General features: G+C 50.4%; 1 protein-coding gene across 1 annotated transcript in view; it reads right to left on the bottom strand.

Moving 5' to 3' along the window:
* The window catches only part of LOC144752887 (proteasome subunit beta type-9-like), a 118,751-nt gene that overhangs the window by 22,332 nt on the left and 71,782 nt on the right, over positions 1 to 24,637 (bottom strand). Inside the window, exon 4 of the mRNA XM_078640714.1 lies at positions 20,996 to 21,137. Within this exon, the coding sequence (XP_078496840.1) occupies positions 20,996 to 21,137 (142 nt within the window). The remainder of the gene's footprint in view (positions 1 to 20,995; positions 21,138 to 24,637) is intronic.

The raw sequence follows: 24,637 nt of genomic DNA, 5'->3' as shown, positions 1-24,637 counted from the left end.
GTCTTCTAGGTGTACATTCTTCCTAATGTGAGTGAGTATGAGCAGTGATTAATTTTTACATACAACTGTGATTAGGTATTAGAGTGGGCACAGGAAATGGATTGAAGAAATCCTACTAATGGTCAAAATACAGGTTCAAATGGATGAGTGCAAGTACTCAACCGTCTGGGATCCAAAAAGGAGCTGTTGTTAATCTTCACAGCTTGTAATGATTCATTTAGATGCAAGATAAACCATTTTACTCCTCTCCCCCAATACCAAAGCGGGAGGTCAAGATTACTGGCCAACAGGGGTAAAGGTTGTGTCAGGAGGAATTAGAATGGGAGTGAATAGAGTGACAAGGTCTTGTGGTTTCAAAAGAGAGGTCTTTTCAGTTTTTGAATACAGGTTAAACAAAATAAGCATTCCAAGATTTATTTCTCTGTCAGTAAGGCGTTGAAAAGGTACAAATGGATGTTTTTAAGGGGTCCCCAATACACTTTCAATAAGAACATGCTGCTTCCTTGGCCCTCTTAAAGAAAAGCTTCTTCCTTATGCATACAATCCTAATCTAGCATGGTCCTTGAACACCCAGTAACGCCCTATATAAGTCCCGACCAGCACATACATCCATCCATACATACACGCTGCGTATGAGCAAGGTTGGATTTACATGACCTAGTGACACTCCCATCTGATGTCACTCATTTCCACACCTCATTGTAGAGTGACAGTGGGAAGAACAGAGGAAAACTCAAAGAGAAATAAACATATCACAGCGCTCCTTAGCACGGGTTGATTGATCTTGAGTTCTGCATGCAAGGGACGCACGGATATATGAAGTTACAATGCACACTTTTACAACGCATGCCTTTACAACGCATTTTTTACAACCCAACATCATTTACAACGCATTCCATTAAAACGCATGCCATTACAACGAATTCCCTAAAACTACCATTACAACGCATTCCATTACAGCGCATACTACCTTTACAACGCATACCATTTAAATGCATACCATTACATTGCTTGTGTGGTAAGTATTGGATAGTATAGGGGTAAAAATTACTATTCTAACTCCAGGGGCTGCAACCGTAGGGTAAGTGTTAGATAGTGTAGGGGTAAAAATTACTATTCTAACTCCAGGGGATGCAACAGTAGGGTAAGTGTTGGATAGTGTAGGGGTAAAAATTACTATTCTAACTCCAGGGTGTGCAACAGTAGGGTAACTTTTGGATAGTGTAGGGGTAAAAATTACTATTCTAACCTCAGGGGATGCAACAGTAGGATAAGTTTTGGATAGTGTAAGGGTACCATGCGTTGTGTTGGTATGCGTTGTGTTGGTATGCGTTCTAATGACTGCGTTGTAATGACATGTGTTCTAATGGATCTAGCGTTGTAAAAATGTTGTTGTAATGGTAGTGCGTTGTAAAAGTTGCGTTGTAAAGGTTGTTTCCTTGACGCACAAGATTTGCTTATTCTGGGGTACAGTCACAGATCTTCTCAAGCCCCTATTCATCAAAGACCACTAAATGTCCATGCCTCATGTTTGGCCTGCCTTCTGTCCATTGATGCTTCACCAAGGTTCTTTGGTTCCTAGTGGTGAACCTCAGGACCATGGGCTTTCATCTCATGCTTTATCTGGAAGACATCCTTCTCATACAGCAAGGTTGACTAGTGCTCGCTTAGCAACCTAACCCTGATCTCTGCTTCTTGTGTCCACCTGCTCTCCACTCTATTTCACATATATTTCTGAGTCTTACCTTCAATACTTTCTTTCAACCTTAATATTTGTGACAATTTAGACCAAGAGGGGGTTGGGTTGGTCCTCAAGGTAGACGCTCCCTCTCCCTTTGAAGAGAGTGGCCACGCAGATCGTCCCCTTTCCAGTCTCAAGCAGGCCATTTTTATGGCATAGCTTAACTATCCAGTGCTTCAATTTTGGGAACCTACTCACCTCTCCCATGGCCGCCCCTACTAAGGATTTGTTCATTAAGACAAGGAGTGCAAGAGCAAGCTTTGTTGAAGGTTAGCCAATAAGGAAAGCTTGAACAACAAAAGAATGCTTAGGACCACTCTGAAAATTATCAAACGTTGATGTCAGCAGGTCAGGCTGATGTACATATGTACATGGTGGGTGCGTTGGCAGGGGAGGGTGCCAGCAGAGTGCGGACTCCACATAAGTTTCCGGGACTTCAGGCTGGCACCTTTGCCACCCGGACTCTAGCAAGACCAGAATCTCATCATCATACCTTTTTTCATGGACAATGTTTCCACTTTGATATACATAATCAAACTCAGCAGAACACAGTTGCAAGCCTTGACAGAGGTCTCTCGTCATCTGCACCAGTTTGACCTTATCATTGAGTCTCCTGTGGCTAATGAAGGGAAAGCTGCACAGTTTCCACAGTGGACCTTTACTGCACTTCCTTCAGTTAAACAGGGGATAGCACAGGGCACCCATTTGCCTCCAAGTGGTCAGTTATGTTGGTTCAGGTACCTTCATGTGGTCCTGGTCTTTTGTTACTTTCACCAGTGTGGCTGGCACCACAATTGCTGTCTCGTCTAGGCCCAGCACCAACAGCTTGGTTCTTCAGCAGTGGTAGGAATGCCTCCATGCTTCACAGAAACCAGTTTGGAATTCTATCTGCACACTGTCCTCGGTTTTGTCTAAAAGGGCCAAGTGTTCATTTACAAGGAGCATCAACTTCTTTACACCTCCAGAATGAATATGCTACTTACCAGTATGCATCTGTTCTTGGCATGTAGGGCTGCTAACATTCATATCTATTGCATAGATCGCCACCTAGTGTTGGGTCCGGATGATTGCACATTGTTGTCCTGGAAGAGTCTTCGAAGTATCACGAGATAGGTGGCTCCTCCCCTGGACTACAGTGCGCATGGGCATCGACTCCATCCCCAGATTGTTTTTAGCCATTGCGGCAAAGATAGAGTATGACAGTGTTAAAGATGTCCATGCTAATGATTGAATGCAAGAAGCAATCTGCAGCTGCTACAGGCGCCGGGGAGGAGGGTGGGCGATATGAATGTTAGCAGCCCTACATGCCAAGAACAGATGCATACTGGTAAGTAGCATATTCAGTTCGAGGCATGTGGGCTGCTAAATTCATATCTATTGCATAGAATACACAGCAGTCCCTCCATTAACGGCGGCCGCCCGTGCCAGCTGCAGAAGTCTGAAATAGAGTCTTGAGAACAGCTTGTCCTACAGCTGCCTGCTGTTTGGAATGCACGTCTATGCAGTAATGTTTAGTAAACGTGTGTGGTGTGGACCACGTGGCTGCTCTGCAAATGTCTTCTAAAGGAATGTTTCCCAGGAATGCCATGGAGGCTCCTAACTTGCGTGTGGAGTGTGCTCTGGGTGGGATCGTTAAAGTGCGTTTAGCTTTCTGATAGCAAATCTGAATACATTTAACGATCCACCTGGCTATTCCCGCTTTGGAAATGGGGTTGCCCTTGTGCTGAGCTGAAAAGGCAACGAATAGTTGTTGTGTTTTTCTAAATGGTTGTGTTCTGTCAATATAGTACATCAACGCCCTTTTAACGTCCAAGGTATGGAGCATTCTTTCCGCTACCGTCTCTGGATTTGGAAAGAATGCGGGCAGTTCAATTGACTGATTGACGTGAAATTTTGACACCACCTTTGGAAGGAACTTGGGGTTAGTGCGGAGCACCACCCTGTTGGAATGAACCTGAATAAATGGCTCTTGTATTGTGAGCGCCTGTAGCTCACTAACACGTCTGAGAGACGTGATGGCAATGAGGAAAGCCACTTTCCATGTCAGGAATTGAATCTCACATGAATGTAGAGGCTCAAAGGGTGGACCCATCAACCTAGTGAGGACCACGTTGAGATTCCATACTGGAGCGGGTGGGGTCCTGGGAGGAATGACCCGCTTTAGCCCTTCTAGAAAAGCTTTAATGGCAGGCACCCTGAAAACAGAGAGGTGCTGCCTGTTCTGAAGATAAGCTGCTATGGCTGACAAGTGTATTCGAATGGAAGCGTACGCTAGATTGCATTTGTAAAGATGTAACAAGTAGCAAATGATGTTTGGAATGGATGCATCTAGCGGATTTATGTTATGCTCTGTACAGTAGATGATAAAACGCTTCCATTTCGCTGCATAGCAAGCTCGGGTAGTGGGTTTTCTTGCCTCTCTGATGATGTCCATGCATTCAGGAGGCAGATTAGGGTAGCCAAACTCTAGGACTTCAGGAGCCAGATCGCCAGATTGAGCTGTTGCGGGTCTGGATGCTGAATGTCGCCATGGTTCTGCGTCAAGAGCCTGGGTGTGAGGTGCAGCCTTTGATGTGGTACCACGGAGAGTTCTAGAAACGTGGTGTACCATGGTTGGCGTGCCCACGTTGGAGCAACCAGGATGAGCGTCATCGAGTGTTGCTTTAGCTTTCTTGCCACCAGCGGAATGAGAGGTGCTGGGGGAAAAGCGTACGCAAATCTGCCTGACCAGTTCATCCATATCGCATTGCCTTGCGACTGTGGGTGAGGGAACCTGGCGGCAAAGCTTTGGCATTTTGCGTTTTCCTTTGTGGCAAACAGGTCTATCTCCGGATGACCCCACTGCTGGAAGTACGGGCGGAGTACAGATGGATGTATCTCCCACTCGTGCATTTGATGGCTGTACCTGCTGAGCAGTTCCGCCATCTGGTTGTCCTTGCCCGGAAGGTGTTCCGCCATGAGGAAGATGTTCCTCTGAATGGCCCACTTCCATATGCTCTGAGCCAGGTGAGACAGCTGTGGAGAGTGCGTACCCCCCTGCATCCTCGACATCCCACGGAACAGCCACATCTCCGGACACCTGAGAGACCTGCACTGGCTCCCCGTCAACAAAAGAATCACCTTCCGGCTCCTCACCCACGCACACAAAGCCCTTCACGATCAAGGCCCGAGCTACCTTAACAACCGAATCAACTTCTACGCTCCCAAACGCCACCTCCGATCTGCCAGCCACGCCCTCGCCGCCGTCCCATGCATCTGTAGAGCCACAACAGGAGGAAGGTCCTTCTCCTACCTGGCCGCCAAGACCTGGAACTCCCTCCCGGCCGACCTGCGCCTGACCCAAGACCACCTCTCCTTCAGGAAGAAGCTCAAGACCTGGCTGTTCGAGCAGTAACGGCACCCCCCCCCCCCCAAGCGCCTTGAGACCCTATGGGTAGGTAGTGCGCTCTATAAATGTCTTTGATTGATTGATTGATGGATGTAGTACATGGCCGTCATGTTGTCCGTCCGGATCAGCACGACCTTGTTGCACAAATGTACTTTGAAGGACTTTAACGCCATAAAGATCACCATCAACTCCAGGCAGTTGATGTGCATCTTCCTTTGCTGTGTCGTCCATAGTCCCTGCACCGTGTAGTGGAGCACATGAGCCCCCCAACCCTGGAGAGAGGCGTCCATCGTGAGGATGATCTTTGGTACAGGCTCTTGGAACGGTCGGCCCTTGCAAAGGTTGTGTGGAGTCCACCAATGCAGAGAGTTGTATGCCCGACCGGTTACCAACACTAGGTCTTTCAACTGTCCATGAGCCTGCGTCCACTGATGTGCTAGACATTCCTGGAGCGGACGCATATGCAGTCTCGCGTGCGGGACTATGAAGATGCAGGAGGCCATCATGCCTATCAACTGCATGAACACTCTCGCTGGGAGTGAGTGTTGGGGTCTGAAACACTGGATTAGCGACTGGATGTTGTCGATCCTCGCCGGGTTTGGCTGTGCTGTGGCAGCCAGAGTACTGATGGTCGCGCCCAGATACTGCGGCACGTGGGCAGGTTGGAGGTGCGACTTTGGATAGTGTAACGAGAACCCCAGACTGTGAAAGAGGTGAATAGTGTGGGACATGTCCGCGGCGCACTGTTGTTCCGACTTGGCTTGAACGAGCCAGTCGTCTAGGTAAGGGTAGACATGTTTGTTCTGTCTCCTGAGGTGCGCCGCCACTGTCGCCAGACACTTCGTGAACACTCTGGGGGCAGTGGTCACTCCGAAGGGTAGGACCTTGAACTGGTAATGCCTGTTCTGTATGGTAAACTTGAGGTACTTTCTGTGGGATGGGTGGAGTGGTATGTGAAAATAAGCATCCTTTAGGTCCAAGGTTGCGAGGAAGTCTCCCTGGTTTAATAGTGGAAGAACCTGTTGTAGCGTTAACATGTGAAAATGTTCCGAGAGTATGTATAGATTGAGGGGGCGTAGGTCCAGAATGGGTCTGAGTGAGCCGTCCTTCTTTGGTATTAAGAAGTACAGGGAATAAACCCCTGTGCCTTCCTCCTCCACTGGCACGAGCTCTATTGCTCCTTTTTGCAGCATTACGAGAACCTCCTGCTGCAACAAGTGCAAGTGCTCTGCTGACAAAGGACGTTGTCTTGGGGGTATGTTGGGGGGAGTGGACGTTAACTCCAAACAATACCCGAACTGGATAAGCTCCCTTACCCACCTGTCTGTGGCGATGTTTTTCCAGACTGGCAGGAACTGTTGGAGTCTTCCCCCGACAGGTGATGGATGGTCGGGGGGCAGTGACAGGGAGTCACTGTTTGTTGACAGCAGAGGAACGGGAAGTATTGTTGCCTCTGCCTCTGCCCTTGGCGCTGTTTCCTCTGTAACCACCTCTATTCTGTTTGGGGTAAGAGGCCTGGGCGCCTCCTTTATGGAAACTTGTCTGCTGTGCCAAGTGTCCTCTGGCAACACCCCTTGTACTTGAGCGACGAAAATTGTTGCCCCTGTATTGCTGAGACTGAAGTGCACCCATGGACTTAGCCGTCTCAGTGTCTTTTTTAATCTTCTCAAGGGTGGTGTCAACCTCCGGGCCAAACAGTCTGTCTGGATTGACGGGTTGGTTGAGGATAGTTGTTTGGATCTCGGGCTTGAACCCTGAGATGCGGAGCCAAGCCTGACGCCTCAACATAACACTAGTGTTCACCGCCCTTGCTGCTGTATCTGCAACATCAAGCGCACATTTAATCGCAGCATTAGAAATGAGCTTGCCCTCTTGGATCAACATTTCAGCTCCTTCTTTGAACTTGTCTGGAAGGTGTTGCAAAAGCTGTTCCAAGGTGTCATAATGCGCCCTATCATATCTAGCCAACAGGGCTTGTGTATTGGATATGCGCCATATGTTTGCAGCCTGTGCTGCCACCCTTTTGCCCCCTGCCTCCAGCACTTTTGACTCTTTGTCCGGGGGAGGAGCTTCACCCGATGTCTGTGAATTCGCCCTCTCGCGGGCATTGGAGACGACCAAAGAGTCCAGAGGCAACTGGCCTCGTATATAAGCAGGGTCCCCAGGTGCCGGTCTGTATTTCTTCTCTATACGTGGGTTGACCACCCGTGCCCTGGTGGGTTCCTTGAAAATGTCATTGGCATGTTTGAGAACCCCTTTAAGCATTGGCAGTGTTTTGACAGTCTTTTCTGATGCAGAGAATGTATCAAACAAAAAGTCAACTTCCACAGGGTCGGCATGCATCTCCACCTTGTGATTTGCAGCCGCCCGTTCAATCAAGGCATTAAATGCCGCCGAGTCTTCAGTAGGAGAAGTCTTTATTCCATAAAGCTGTGGGTCACTAACCACCTGTTGGTCACCCTGGTCACCAGTGTCTATCCATGAGTCCTGCTGTTCATCAGGTTCATTATTGGCAGGGAAGTTATACTCATCATTCTGTTCATTTCCATCCCCATCTGAGTAGGTGGGTGAAGGTGTCGGACTCCTCCTAGGCTGTTGAGGAATGGGTTCCACAAGCTCTGGAGTATCTGGTGCAGGCCTTTTCTTTTTTAGAGGGATTACATAGGAGTCCACCGGCTGGGATGTAATTTTCCTCTTGTAGAGCAGTAATTTGCCCGTGTCGGCGTCGATAAAATGCCCTGAATCGTCGTCCTGCGAAAGTGGTCGAGCAGAGCTTCCAGTACGCTGAGTCTGCCGCTGCCCCTCTGAGTCATCGGGCACCGTACGAGGTGCGAAAGCCTTCGGCGCTACCTTCGGCGGCAGAGTATAGAGGATTGGCGTCGAAATCTGCTTCAGCGGGACAGCCGCCGTTGGTACCGAGGACGTTTTCGGTTCCGACGCCTTGTCCCGTATCCTCTTCAGGGAGTCCGCGACCTGCTTAGTAAAAGAAGCGGACGGCTTTGTCGATCCGACCGAGGCCCTCGATCCACCACCAGGTGAGGATCCGAGCGTCGACGACTTCTGTTTGGGCGCGGACGCACCCTCGACAGCAAGGGTCCGGTCCCCTGTCTTGGCCTTAGGCGTCGTCGCCGCCGGCTTCGGAGCGGCAGGTTTACCCCTTTGCGTCGTGGTTTCAGAGTTCGGCACGGCAGTCTTGGGTGAAGGTTTCTCGACAGTCTTCTTTGACGTCGACTCCACCACCTTACATGACACATGCTAGACGACTTTTTTGGAGCCGGCCTCCTTGGCCCCTTTGGGTGCCTTTTCGTGGTCGACTGCCTTTTTTGGCTTGGAAGCCTCCGAAGACGACGGTTTTGAAGCCGTCTCTGCCGTCTTCGGATTCAATGGTGTGTCGGCCATCTTAGAAGAAGTCAAAGCCGATGGTTTTGGTTTTGGTTTCGGTTTCTGTAACGGAGGCTCCGCTGAAATGTCTGAGGACTTAGGTGAAGGGTCGTGGGTAAGGCCGAGTGGCGATCCCGTGACCTGAGCCTTAGTTATGGTACGGACGGGGCATAGCTCTTCCTCCGAGCTATCTTCCGCGGCCCCATAAACTTCCTCGTTGTCCCCTACCTCCTCGACGTATTCGTCTAGGTCCAGGCCCTCCACGGCCTCTCCGTAGTCGGCCTTGACCTCCGCCGATGGAGGCGAGATCTGAAGCTGAAGCTCTTGCTCGTCTGCTTCGGGGTCGTTGAAGATGTCCACCGGGGCCGGTGCCGATCGCTGGGCCTCAAGGCGCGCCACGCGCCGGATCTTGAGCGTCTTCTTCGACCTGAACTTCGAACAGGCCATACAGTCGGCCTCGTTGTGGTCCGGCGACAGGTACTTGTTGCATACAGGATGCACGTCGATGTGTGGGTACTTCGAACCGCACACGGGACACTTTTTGAACGGACTTCGTTCCATTGTAGTTACGTCGGGGTCTTGCTGCGTCAAAGGGCCTCGATGACCGAAGAGTCACGCGACTCCCCAGAAAACCGACTCGAAGAGTTGGAGTATACACGAGAACCAAAACGCCAACAATACCGACGAGGTTAGAAAGCCTTTTGGCCTTCAGAGAACAGTTTTTATCGATTCCAACAGGAGACGTCGAAATCACATCCGAACCCAATGGCGGAAAAAAACAATCTGGGGATGGAGTCGATGCCCATGCGCACTGTAGTCCAGGGGAGGAGCCACCTATCTCATGATACTTCGAAGACTCTTCCAGGACAACAATGTGCAATCATCCGGACCCAACACTAGGCGGCGATCTATGCAATAGATATGAATTTAGCAGCCCACATGCCTCGAACATTAAATACCTAACAGACAACAGGTGCTTCTGGCCCATCAGTTGGTTATCTCAAAATCTTTGGGTTAAAGGAGGCATCCACAAGGGACAAACAGTGTGTACTCTAGGCACCTCTAGGACGCCCAGGACCTCTGACCTCCTGTTCAGTGAACCCTGCTCTCCCCTCGCGCAACTCTGTTGTTGAGCCGCTGCCCCAGAACCTCTACATTCACTGGCAGGTGTTCGAGGCCCTCCTCTACCCGCAGGCTCCTGCCTGTGCCTCATCCCTGGTGGTCCAGTGGGAGAGCCTTGCTCTTCTGCTGGTCCGTTCAGCCTGCCCTCTGCTGTTCTCTTTGTCCATTTGTTCTCTGTTTTGTTTTTGTCTATTTGTGCCTTCTGTTTTTCCTTTTTTTTATTGTGGCTTTTTGTAATGTTTTCTTTTGTTGCTGCTTTTTCCGTTTCCCTTTCTGCTCCCTTTCCTACTGTTGCTGTCCCTCGCGGCCCCTCCCCCTTTGCCGGTTCCCGCTCCTGCTTCCCAGCTGCGTTCCCTCACCCGTTCCATATTTATTGGTGGCCGTGAGCAGCAGGTGTGCCAAAGGCAGGCCCGTCTGCGATCGTCCGCGGCCGGGGACCCTGGATCTTCAACTCCCCACTGCTACAACACAGTCACCCTCAACGCACTCAACCCCGGAAGAAACAACTGCCAGCTGTTGACGCCAGACACCACTCACGGCCAGTTTTCCTGCCGACACTCCCACCAAACCTTCCCTAAACTCCTCACCCCCATGGCCACCGTCCACCCTCCTGACACCACACCCCCAAACCCCTCAAGTGCATCCTCCTCAATGTGAGCTCCCTGCACAGACACGCAATAGAGATCTGGGACCTCCAATCACCCTCTCTACAGACATCGCCTTCCTCACGGAAACCTGGACCAACTCTACCTCCGCCCCCGCCATCGCCACCACCATCCCTGACGGATACAAGATCCAGAGGAAGGACTGCCCAAACCGTCCAGGAGGAGGTCTCGCCATCGCGCACAAGAACTCCCTCCTACTCACCACTTCCAGTACGAACAACTCTGTGCCCCGCCCCCATGGTACACCTTCATTTCCCAATTCAGACCAGCCCCAGAACTACCCTACGCGGCACCCTCGCCTACAGACCTCCCCGGACCATGAACACCGTTCAACCACAACCATCAAGGACTTCATTGCGCGCCACGCCATCGCCTCCTTGGACTACATACTGCTCAGAGATCTGAACGATCACCTCGACAGTCTCAGGGACCCCAACTACACAGCCCTCCTGGACAAAATCGCACTAAAACAGATTGTCGCCACTCCCACCCACAGTGGAGAGGGGTGGTGCAGCGACCAGGGAAGCTGACTTCGGAGCACAGGGTTCACAGTTCGATCCCCGGCTCCGGCGGCAGCTCACCTCAGCACCAGGTGACTCTGGGCAATAGCTCACTTAAAATTTCCACGACGGCCCCCAGCGCCTTGAGACCTGTAAGTAGTTTTTCAAATACGGATTTACATTTTTTTTTACAAGGCAGTACACACCCTCGACCTCATCTTCGCAGGAGTAAAAAACATTTGTTTCAGCCACACCACCCAGCCCCCCTGGATGGACCACCACTGCGTACTCTTCTCCTTCAAAAAACCCAACGCTCACAAACGTACACCACGCCCTCCATAAAAGAATTGGAGCAAGGTCACAGAGGATCACCTCAACCCCACCCTGAACCACGATTCCCCTCCCACCACTACCAATAGGAACTCTGCAGCCAACGAACTCCAGAACAGACAAGACAAGCCCGCACCGTCCGTACCGAGACAGACAGCACCCCTTGAAAGCCACCTGGTTCACCACGACCTCCGAGAATCCAGACACACCTGCAGATGTCTCAAGAAAGTATGGGGAATCACCAAAATCTCAGAAGCTCGGACCACCTACAAGAACGCCATGATTGAATACCACCAATACATTAGATCCACCAAAAAGACCTTCATTCAGCACAAAATCCTCGCCAACTCCAGCAACTCGAAGGAACTCTTCAGCGTCATCCAGGAATTCACCAAACCCCCTAGCGAAGCCTCGCAGGTCACACCTTTCCAGGACCTCTGCAACAAACTCGGATCCTACTTCACCTCAAAATCAAGTCCCTCTAAGACAATTTCAACGAACAAACACCGGATGCTGAAACCAGGCCTACCACCATCAACGCCGGCCAGCCTACCGTCTCAACCTGGACCCCGATCACCACCACCCTGACCATGAAGAGCGTTCACTCAGGAGCCCCCAATCGACCCCTGCCCGCCACACCTCTTCCACAGAGCCGCCACCGCCATTGCTCCCGAGCACCATCAACGCCTCCTTCAAATCCGGCACTTTCACCAACAACTGGAAATCCACGGAAGTCAAACCCCTTCTCAAGAAACCCTCCGCAGACCCATGGGACCTCAAAAACTACAGACCCATCTCTCTCCTCCCCTTTGTGGCTAAAGTCACAGAGAAGATCATCAACAGACAACTCACAAACTTCATCGAAGCCAACTCCATCCTCGACTCTTCCCATTCCGGATTCCGCAGTAACTACAGCACCGAGACCACCCTCCTCGGCGCCACACATGACAGCCGCACCCTCCTCGACCAGGGCCACACAGCGGCCCTTATCTTACTTGACCTCTCTGCAGCATTTCAGCACCGTCTCCCACTGCACTCTCACCGCCAGACTCCACAACACCAGTATACAGAGAACTGTCCTCGACTGGATCCGCTCTTTCCTCACCAGCTGAACTCAAAGAATCAGATTTTCTTCCTCTCCAAACCCACAGAGATCGACTGCGGAGTACTCCAAGGATCGTCGCTCATCCCCACTCTCTTCAACATCTACATGGCTCCCCTCCACGCCATTGTCAGAAAACATGGACTCAGCATAGTATCTTATGCCGCCGTCACCCAGCTTTCCCTCACAAGACAACCCAACATCATCAGACTCCGCTTCCAGGAAGGAATCAAAGATGTTGCATCCTGGATGAGCAGCAGCTGTCTGAAAGCTCAACCCGGAGAAGACAGAAGTCCTCGTCTTCGGACCCACCCCCTCAGCATTGGAGAACACCTGGTAGCCCTACTCCCACGGACCATGCCTGCAACCTCGCATCATACGTAGGCTGTCCGGGAATCGGTTAAAACCGATTGTGCCCGACAATACCCTACTGTCTGACAATCAGCTGACTCAGTTTAAACCTCGCTGCATTGATTTTTCACAATTGTCTCACTGCTTGGCCACTTGAGAGAGCCAAAGCAGTACAAAACAAAGCTGAGAGTGCATCACGGCAGTCCCGGGTTGATGCGATGTGTTTCATGGCACCCAGTCAGCGCTGTAGCAGTGGCTACACCTCCCAGTAGACAGGTGTCCAAGCGGGCGTCCAAAATGTGGAGGCAACACAATCTACTACCTTGTCCTTTTGAACAGTTCACCGATATTCCATCAAGGCATAATGCTGGCAAATTCACCTACATATTTCTCCCTCATCGCAGGACTTCAGCAGCTGCTTCCATCCAATAACACATTTGAAACCAGATGCCTAAATCTTCATTAGAAGTCTTGCCCGGCTGTCACTGTTGTCATCAAGGCCAGCACTGCTGCCAACCAACAGGGTTTGTCTTAACATGGCAACTGGCCACAAAGGCTCACATTTTGATCAGTGTGGGTGATAGTGGCACTTTCGGTAGCAATCCTATTTTCCTTTATTTTCGCATTTTAACACACATTAGTATGATATGAGCAAAGATGTGACCATGTTAGTACTTGCTTAAGTCCCTAAACCAGCAATAACTGAACAGTGCACGACAATGAGACTGTTAGAAATGGGATCTCTGGCTGGCCAAGGTTTGCGCCAAAGTCAGTCAGAGACCACCATTCCCACGTCAGGGCAAGGGAGTTACACGCCAAGATAACCCCTGCTCACCCCCTTGGTAACGTGACACGAGCAGTAAGGCTAAACTCGGAGGCAATGTGAGTTAAGTGTTTGCGCACGCACCCCAGCAACAACACCCAAGGCCCACCACAAAAGAAACTCCACACAAGGTTATGTATAAAAATAGCCTTTGTATTACTAAAATACATTAGATAAAAACACACTTTACAATGTGCCAACAGGCACAGACAGAATTTACAGGGAATATGTACAAGGCAGGGCCACATGGACCACTGTCAGGAATATGCACTTTTAGACTTAGTACTTGGTAGAATTAGCACTTGTAACATAGAATATAAAATCACTGTAGCACAAAATAGCAACTGTAGCACACAACCAGTAATCACTGGTACCAGGTAAGTACCACCTACGCAACCCTAACCACCTTAGGAAAATGTCACGCAGGGAACCAGGACCTCACTAGCAACACCTGTACTAGGAGAAAACAACCACCTAAGTATCACCATACATGTAGGGGCATAAGCAAGAACACATTACACATGATGCATCACAACATTCAGAGGTGTAGGGAAGGAAAACACATGATGCATAAACATACATTCAGCGGTGTAAGAACAAGGCACATGACGCATCAAAACCCATTCAGAGGAGCAGCACAGGAGAACACATGATGCATAAACAACACATTCAGAGGTGTAAGAACAAGGCACATGATGCATCAAAACACATTCAGAGGTGCAGCACAGGAGAACACATGATGTATAAATAACACATTTAGAGGTGCAGGAATTACAATTGCGCAGAAATCACATAAGGTATAAACTCGTAGGTTGTCCCCCAGGCCAACTGGCCGCCCAGGGGCTAAAACGCCCTTTGTCCCAAATGTCAGGGCAGGCTGTAGGCAGCCAAAGAACAAGCCTAAACGTGGCAGCTGCCCACTAAGTGCTGGGCAGCTGGGAACTCGAGCCTGGCACCAGCATGCCTCCTGGCTCTCCTGTGGCTCACCACAATGTGGGCTGGGAGCCTCGGGGCTTGGTAATGCAACTGTGCCCCCTGAGCCTCTCGTGGGCTCTAAAATAAAAATTCCACCTTTAGGAGCCTCGGGGCTCACAGCAATGCCTCGGAGCCTCTCAGAGCTCTAAGAACAATGGGGCCTCGCTGGGGGAGCGGCCCGCTGCCTGCCGGGGCCGCTCTACCCTCCCAGCGCCCCTCGAAAAAATTGACCATACTGGGGGAGGGGGCCGGGCACCAGCAATGTGCCCCCGCGGCCTCCCTCTCGCTCGGACTGCAATGGGCCCTCTAAACCTCGTGGGCTCCTAACAACCAGTTGCCGCCCTGGGGAGCCTCTCGGGCGTGTCAGCAAATCTGGCCCCTTCGGTGGAGTCCCCCCTTTGGGGACTCACAAAGACACAACTGCTCCCCTCTCTCGAAGCGGCCCCGCACTCACCGGTCTGCTTCCTCTCTTCTCCGGCTGCAGGGCTCTCCCTTCGCTCTGGGAGCCCCGCGGTCAGACTTCTCCGGTTGCTCCGGTGCGGAGCGGCCCACGCGCTGGGTCAGGTGGAGGCAGGGTGGGCTCTCGTCCTTCTCCTAGATGGCCACGCACCCTCGGCCGCCGGCGGGCTCTCCCCGAGCACGGGAGCCCGGCGAGGGTGTCCCAAGTACTTCCGGCCGCCTTCCCTTCACTTTCGGGTTGCACCGCAGCCAATGGCAGCGCTGCCCTGGGGGCGGAGGCGGGCACAGCGCCGCAAGCGGTTCCCCGGCCGGCGACTTTTCTCGGGCAATATCCGGGGTAGGCTCCCGGGATAATTAAACAATGACAACGGGGTTGGCACACGGCAAAACGCGGCGTGGGCAGCGGCGAAAGGAAAATAAAGCTCTCCCAAGCGCTATAAGTAAAATAAAGCGCTCCCAGGAGCTATAAGTAAAATAAAGCGCTCCCAGGCGCTATAAGTAAAATAGAGCTCCAGCAAAGTTCTTTTAGGCGGGCAGGGGGGGCAAGGCTGGGCCCAGAGCCAGCTCACTGGGCCTCCAGGCAGGGAGGCAGTCCAAGTGGCGGTCCTCCTGGCGCCCAGCAGCAGCAGCAGTCCCCCTCAGATAGGATCCTGGAAGAGAACAACATTTCTGGGGACACAGCCCCTTTTTATACAGTTAAACCCTTTGTCTGTAGGTGCAGGGTGGGGGAGAAACCAGTCGCAGCTTGTTTTGGAGCACTCTTGATGTGCTCAGCCCCTCACTCTATTCACTGGCAGGGTTAGGGACATTAGACGCACCACAGGGGGTGGAGCCAGCATTGTGTGGGGAAAGCCCAGCCCTATTCAGGACCCAGGTGCACCCCTCCCTCACATCAGCATGCTAATCTCTCCATTCACCACCGAGGCAGACCCATCCAGACTCCTGGAACCAGGCTCACCAGCAAGCTCCAGCCAATTACACGCCAGCACCTTTACAGCACACGCACAGCCATGTCTAGAAGTGGCACTTCCACACTAGACACATACACGCCGCATACATCATTGCGCAGCATTCAATCACACGAGTCCGCACATACCAGACTCGAGCCGGCACACCCCATGCATCAGGAACTACCAGGGACACATACATTCCCCACGCATTCCTATGGGAGGGCAGGGCTATCTCACCACACGCACTCAGAGGGCGCACGTACTTTCCACTGGGACACAGTGAAAGTGCGCAGAAACCAAAAATCACCACCACCAGGTCACCATTAAAAGCAAAAAGTTTAGGGGTGAACCTGCCAGAAGGGCCAAGTCCAACAGAGACCTACGCAAAGGATCTATCACTACGTGACACCACTTCTGAAGTGTTTTATTTAGATCTAATAAAACTAGAAAGAGAGAACATTTGTTAAAAACTGCAAATGATATTGCAGCAGACGCTCATTTATAGAGCAAACGCTGTATATTTATTACGTGAATGCCGGCGCAGAAGCAGGATCACATATTTACAGGGTCCATGACTATCCAGACATGTTTCTGATATGGGGTTATTTAGATCATCTGAAACGCACTAAGGGTCTCATTTGAGGAGTGCACACAGAGGCGGCCCTTGCTCCAGTCGCTCCCCTGGCGGGAAGAAATATGCTGCCCTTGTTGATGAAAAGATGCAGCAGCTCGTCCTAATCACAGGCCAGTGGCGGCTGAGGGTGAGGGGGAACTGGGAAGGCAAGGGAGGGGGCTGAATGGCTGCTAAAAATACATCAATTGCAGCACATCAAGAAAGGTTGAAAGTAGTGCAAACAGAACCGCTGGAGCCAAGGTAAGGGGCGTTGCGCTGCTGCACCTTAATGCAAATAGATGATTTCTGCACCCACCTTTTCACTTTGCACGGATGACTTTGGCACACCCTTTTGATAATAGGTCCTACCTCTAGGAAGTTGTCCCTACAGAAGAGTGCTCAAGGAGAGGCAAAAAGACTGTTTTCATGCTTAGTTCATCCTTATCACAGAAGAACTACTGAGGGGCAAAAACTGAGCTGCTATGGTGTGCAAACGGTGTTACCACCATTAGAACCTCCCAACTGGGAACAAAGCTGCAGACTAGGTTCACTTTATGTGACTTCACCGGAATAACACACTTGATGAACGTGGCTTCAATATAGCGAATCCCAGGAATGGATCCATGTGTAGTGTACCAGGAGTGATCTGGATACCTGCAGCGTGAAATATGCTCGTGTCAGTGATGCAGTGCCTGGACGGTAGCGCCACATGTCGATGATTACAGCAGTTATGTCAAAGATGCATGGGCATTCAGAATGCATGCTACTGAAAGAGGCCAGTAATGGGATGGGCATCATGATGCTTTGCATTGATACCTGGGGCATTCATGAAAAAAAAAGTGAGCAAGGGTTGGATAGGCAAGAAAAATAAATAATTATATCATGCACTGGAAGGGATTTCTCTGTTGAGAGACCAAGGAATGTATCAGTCTTGCTCCCGCACTATTCCTTCCACTTCAAATATTTTCCCCTTCAGCTAATAAATAATAAGAGACTGCGAAGCCTGAATCGTCCTTGAACAAGTTGTGCATCAATCCCTGTCAGCCCAGCCCTCCATGATCATGTATTACTTTTAGAAACATGAAATATGGCAGCAGATAAAAAGATCCTACTCTCACCTTGTAGCTCATTTTCTCACAGAGACCCAGAGTTTACCTTTGCTTTCGTACTACTATGGCCGTGAAATGTATTAATCCAAACCTGTTTTGAAATAATTCAGTTTACAGTTTTCTAAGACTTCTCTAGGATGCTCGAATATGTATTTGTCTTTAGGTTTTTGCCAAGAGCTGTGTCACTGGAAGGCCTCATTGTCCTAAGAGGTAAAAAAATGTGCTACACTTAAAAGATAAAGCAAGGCCTTGTGTGCTTTAGGAAAGTTCATAAAGTTAGTCTTACATCAGTGGGTGGTTGCCATCACTGAGAAGGCCCAGCCACCTAGCATGGCTATCCTCACCTTGAGATTTGAAGGATACGGTGATTTTATGACTTGAGAGCTCGAGGGTGGTGGTGCCTGGTTACTCGCAATCTGAGGGGAGCGTGCAACAAAACATCTGCCCCCACATGCATCAAAGGTTTTTGGAATCGCAAACGGTGCGAATCGGAAAATTCGGCCGTTTGCGATTCCAAAATCACTTTTTGCTATGCATGAAACTTTTAGGAATTTTTTGCACTTCTAAAAAATGCGTTTGCATTTAAGGAATCGCATGTGTGCGATTCCTTAAATGCAATGCATCATTTTTTTAAAATTAGCGAATTTTGAATTTGGAAGTGCAAATTAACATGAGGTTGACCCTCGTGTTAATTTGCGAAAATTTTAAAAGAAGCAAAAAAATGCATTTTTTAAACTTGCATGTTACAGACACACATGTCCTTAGGACATGTGTGTGTGAAACATGCACTTGAAAATACATTTCAGGGGTGCAGGGGGGGGGTCCTTTGGACCCCCCTCTGCACCCTTGCAATGCATCAACAAATTGCGAGTGCAAAAAAAAAAATGCAAAACGGCATTGATTCCTATGGGCCTCTAGGCCCATAGGAATCAATGTAATGACATTCCTTAATTGCGATTCGCAATTAAGGAATTGCAATTTCCGAAAATTAAGAAATCCTAAAAACTTTTAGGATTTCTTGATGCATAGGATTTTGCATTTCCTAAATAGCGATTCCTTAATTTTCGCTATTTAAGAAATGCAAAATCCTAGATTGATGCATGTGGGCCTAAAGGTTTTATGTACCAAGCATGAAGGTTCGAAAATCACTAACAGCCTGATTCATGAAAGACCCGTTTTGCGAGTCTATAATAGCGATTCATAAGGAATCGCTATTACAGACTCGCAAAACGGGATTCATGTAGGAATTGCAAAAAGAATTGCGATTCCTACACATTCCTTATTTGCGATTAGCAAATTGCTAATCGCAAATAAGGAATAACTCCCCAAAAGGCCCATAGGAATGAATGGGGAGTTATTCCTTATTTGCGATTAGCAATTAGCTAATCGCAAATAAGATAGCGATTTAAAGGGTGCCAGGGGTGTCCAAAGGACACCCTGTAGCACCCCTTAAATGCAAATTGAAACAGGTGTTGCGCACACACATGTCCAAAGGACATGAGTGTGTGCAACATGCAACTTAGAAAAATGCTTTTAAAAGCATTTTTCTAAGTTTTCGCTATTTACCACGAGGTTTGACCTCGCGGTAAATAGCGGACCGAAATTGCGAATTCGCAATTTTTAAATGGATGATGAATTGCATTTAAGGAATCTCAAATAGAGATTCCTTAAATGTAATTCCTCGCAAAATAGCGAAATCGCTATTACCGATTTTTGCATTTGGGATGATTAATCCCAAATGCAAAAATAGCGCTTGCACAGGGCCAGATTCTCAGAATCTGGCCCTTTGCGAGCCGATTTCGGCTTGATGAATCAGGCTGTTATTGCTTGATAGGGAGCTAATGGAGTGAAGAGAAGGCAGGAGTCGCATGGTCCTGTCTGGCCGAACCTAACACCATTCTGGCCCAGAGTTTGGGACCAGCTGCACAGAATGAAGGCAACAATCTTTAAGACAGAGATACTGAGCACCTGCAGTGGCCCAGCCCCTAAGAGATAAAAGGGTTCATGATCTGAACTTTATGAAAGGAGAAGAGCAAAGAATAAAAACAAGAGATGGCTATTACTTTAATTTGTGTACTGGCTGTTAAGACGTTGCCCGTTTCAAGTACCAATGTTGAGAGGGCCTTTTCACAGAGAAAAGTTTTCATGAGAAGGAAAGAGCGAGCATGCATGACTAAAGACTCACTGAAGAAGTCTTGTATGGGGTACTACATTCAGTTTGATTTGTAAATCGTATTTTGACCTCATATACACAGTATGTACACTGTCTATAGACCATGCACTAGCAGTGCAGAAAGCAAGCAATAATAAAAACAAAACATTCCATAAACACTGGAAAAACAGTTTCTGTTGTTTTCAATGGCGCACAAATGTGTCTTGACTGATAAGGTACTGAAATCACTGGAAAACACTGAAAAAACTCCACCAGAATTTACAAAAAATAGAAATTGAAAACAGGAAAGCTTAATCATACTAGACTCCTCCCTCACCATGACCCGAACAGATCGATGCCATCTCCTCCTTGTGCTACAACACCATCTGCATCCTTCGCAAGACCTTCAAGTGGATCCCCCACGAATCAAGAAAGACCATCACCCACGCACTCATTAACAGCAGGCTGAACTACAGAAATGCTCTCTATGCCGGAATCAACAAATCCTTATTCTGTAAACACCAGACCATCCAGAACACCGCCGGCAGGCTCATCCTCGGCATCCCACGACATGAACACATCAACCAGCACCTACGACATCTCTACTGGCTCCCAGTTGAGAAGAGAATAACCTTCAAGGTACTCACTCACGCCTACAAATCCACAACACCGGACCCCAATACCTCAACAAAAGAGTCTCCTTCCACGTACCCAAAAGAAACCTCCACTCCGTCGAACTCGCCCTCGCCGAAACCCAGAGCGTATGCAGAGCCAGAGCAGCAAAGACCTGGAACAAACTCCCACTCAACATCAGATGTTCCCTCACTCTGCACACTTTCAGGAAGAACCTCAAGACATGGCTCTATGGCTGAATCGGAGCTGCATGACCTCCCCCCCCTCTGCCCTCCCCCAACCCCCAGGCATCTTGAGGCCCTTACTGGTGAGTAGCGCGCTTCACAAATCCCTGATTGATTGATTGAAAATCAAATCATCTAACTTTAACAAGCTGCAGGTGGACATGGAGATGGAGGGTCATCACCTGCCACAAACATGTATCCACCCACCATGGAGCACAGACTCCATGGTTCAGGATGATACATAGGAGATGGGACTCTTGAACATGCACTGCCCTAGATTGGAGTAGTGATACAACCTCACAACATTTGCAACAGGAGGATCACTTACCAAGACCCACTCAGAAGGAGATAGCAGCATGATGGACGAATCATCAGAGAGGAAGCTGAACTATATATCACCTGTAAACATTCCAGCTGTCACTCACCAACACTCTGTGGATTACATTTAGGTAAAATTTAGAGGTGCATAACGTTTACCGTTAGTTGCAAACTGAACACACTCTTCTCTGGACATCCTCGGCTTGAAGGTGGAGTCTACATAGCCATAAATGTATGTGCTCCCAGATCCTCCAATGGAGAAGGGCTGGCGGATGAGCATTCCTCCGAGAGTCCCGTACACCTTGGCAAGGAAACACAGACATGTCAGTGCTGGCAAAATAAGCTCAAGCAAGTGCACCACAGAGCACAAGTAAACACACGTTCATCTTCCAGTAAATGTTCTGCAGTCGCCCCCTTTACCTCCCAGGGAACCATGGATATCACACGTGCATCTGCTCTCTAGAACCAAGTATTACAGGGCATTATTTCCATCACAGTGCACATGTGAACTAAAAGGGGATTCCTAACTTATGCAGACACTTTTTTTTATAAAGACAAGGCATTAGACATTCCTCTTTTTAGGTCGAGCCTATAGCGGCAGCGCGCATGCGCTGCTCGCTTTGCGAGGCATGCAGTAATGGACTATGGAGTGGAAGCTCCGTCCACTCTCCACCCATCTTTTTAATTGGCTTGAGTTATTGTCTTTTGTAAATGCTGTCGTCTGATTGATTACGAGGCTTGTTAGTCCCTCATTATATCCATGTCGTCATTTGTAACCTCCCATGGCTACTGGCCCCTTTACTTTGAGTGTTACACAGTACGCCCCCTCCCGTTGTCTGTGATGCAATGCAATAGGTCTCGCGTAAGTGCGAGTCCTATTGCATTGCAAATGCTTCTTTTATTTATGTTCTGTTGTGGCACAATTTTCTTTTTTGTTTGCCTCAAGCTCGCTCCCACCTGGGCAGCAGAGAGCATGCATGGAGGCTGCGGGAGAGAGTGAGCAGCTTTGCCAGCAAACACAGTGTAATGTGATGCATAAATCTGACTTCACTTTTCAGTTTTGCAGTTCTCATCTGGTCTTTGTTGTTGACACAGCGGTTGCCGTGCTTTATCTTTTACCATGGCAACTGCACTTATTTTCAATTACCCCCTCACTTGGCACTCTGGGACCAAGGACCAGAGAAAGTTCTGCATCTTATTCCGGTCAGACAAATGCCCACAAAGAAGTATTACAGCTCAACATGTGGATAGATTTCGCTTGGAGACATTGGTTATAGTGTTTGCCAGTCCGCGCTTCAAACAGGCCTAAGTCGAGCTGGTGTACGACCCCTCTTCATGTGTGGGCGGCACCCTAGAAGCACGAGCAGTTTGTGATGATGGAGAGTGTGGTTGGTGCTGGCAGTACTGGCACTCCGTCAGACCTTCTCAACCCCCTGCCGAAGCAGACTGTTCTCCTGCGGAGTATTAAGACCCTTCTCAAGTCTGCACCCCTCTTTACTCGCGCCCCTGGTACTGGGTGTGCCCTAATTCCTAAAACCACATACTGAGCTCTCGGCACAGCTTGACGTCCTCCTGTGATGCTTTACACATGTTTCCCATCAAAAGATAAAATGTTCCGCATTCCATTTAACACGCACCTTCCTCCCCTTTACCCCCCACACTCACATACACGTTTTTCTATTTTTCTTCTTTATTGCAAACAAAAAACTGAAACTAAGCAAAAACTAAAATATTGGTTGGCTAGCAACCACCATATTTGGCTGCCCCGCCCTCCCACACCCCCTCTTATGGAGGCCGCGCAGCGGGCGCACCGCTGCGCGCTGAAGGTGCACCAAAAGCAAGCCCGTCTACGCCCGTCCGCGCCTGGACCGCGCGCAGCACCAGAACCCCTGGACCCCACGCCCCACGCAACGCCAGACTGCACTACGACTTCAGCACCCTCCACGCACTCAACACCGGACAAGACCACCCCTGCTACCGGGCCACCCCGAAGCGCACCCAAGGGCCCTTCGCCTGCCGGAACTGCAGATTCACCAGCATCCAGCCATCCAAACCACCAGCCAGAGAACCCAACCACCTCCGCTGCATCCTCCTCAACACCCGCTCCGCCCGCAAGCACGCCAGACCGCACCAACGGAGTTGGAGGGGGAATCGCCATTATCCACAAGGACACCCTCAGAGTCTCGACCAACACCGACGACACCCTCACCACTGCCGAGCACATGCACTTCCAGATCCACACCGTCCCCAAAACCACCCTCAGAGGAACACTCGTCTACAGACCACCCGGACCACGACCACAGTTCTGCGACACCATCGCCGACCTCGTCAACACCCACGCCCTCGCCTCCACGGACTACATCCTCCTCGGGGACCTGAACTTCCACCTCGAGAACAACAACAACGCCAACTCTACCGCCCTGATCGACAACCTCGCCAACCTCGGACTCAAACAGCTCGTAACGACACACACCCACGCCGCTGGACACACGCTGGACCCCATCTTCTCCGCAAGCCCCCAAGTCTACATGAGCCCCCTCGCGGCCATCGCACGCCAACACAACCTGAACATCATCTCCTACGCCGACGACACCCAGCTGATCCTCTCCCTGACCAACGACCCCACCACCGCCAGAGCCAACCTGCACGAAGGGATGAGAGACGTAGCCGAATGGATGACGACCAGCCGCCTGAAACTGAACTCAGACAAGACGGAGGTCCTCATCCTGGGCTCCACGCCCTCCGCCTGGGACGACTCCTGGTGGCCCCCCGCCCTGGGCACCGCACCCAAACCGACGGACCACGCACGCAACCTGGGCTTCATCCTGGACTCCTCCCTCTCCATGACCAGACAAGTCAACGCCGTCTCCTCGTCATGCTTCAACATCCTGCGCATGCTACGTAAGATCTTCCGGTGGATCCCCACCGAGACGAGGAAGACGGTCACCCAAGCCCTCGTCACCAGCCGACTGGACTACGGCAACGCCCTCTACGCCGGAACCACGGCCAAACTCCAGAAGAGACTCCAGCGGATCCAGAACGCCTCGGCGAGACTCATCCTCGACATCCCCCGACGCAACCACATCACCGGACACCTGAGAGATCTGCACTGGCTCCCGGTCAACAAGAGAATCACCTTCCGGCTCCTCACCCACGCGCACAAAGCCCTACACGACCAAGGCCCGAGCTACCTCAACAACCGGATCAGCTTCTACACTCCCAAGCGCCTCCTCAGATCAACCAACCACGCCCTCGCCGCCGTCCCCCGCATCCGAAGAGCGACAACAGGAGGAAGATCCTTCTCCTACCTGGCAGCCAAGACCTGGAACTCACTTCCGACCAATCTGCGCCTGACCCAAGACCACCTCTCCTTCAGGAAGAAGCTCAAGACCTGGCTGTTCGAGCAGTAGCGGCACCCCCCCCCCCTCCCAGCGCCTTGAGACCCTACGGGTGAGTAGTGCGCTCTACAAATGACCTGATTGATTGATTGATTGGTCTCCTTCAAGCACACCACCGAACCCCACTGGACCGACCACAGATGCGTCCACTTCTCCTTCAGGAAACCCGCCACACACCACCACACCCAACAGCTACCACGCCGCTGCTGGGGCAAGGTCACCAAGGATCAAGTGACTACCACCCTCACCCTGAGACCACCCGCCGACCCCACCGACCCAGACACCGCCGCGACCAACCTCAAACAATGGATCAACGACTGCGTCGACACCCTCGCCCCTCTCAAGACCTCCACAACCAACCACACCAACAAGAAAGCCGCCTGGTTCACCGAAGACCTCCGGA

The sequence above is a fragment of the Lissotriton helveticus genome, chromosome 5_1, assembly GCF_964261635.1.
Source record: "Lissotriton helveticus chromosome 5_1, aLisHel1.1, whole genome shotgun sequence".
In the NCBI taxonomy this organism is placed as follows: Eukaryota; Metazoa; Chordata; class Amphibia; order Caudata; family Salamandridae; genus Lissotriton; species Lissotriton helveticus.
The sequence above is the reverse complement of the archived record's forward strand: the minus strand, read 5'-3'. Positions and strand labels throughout refer to the sequence as shown.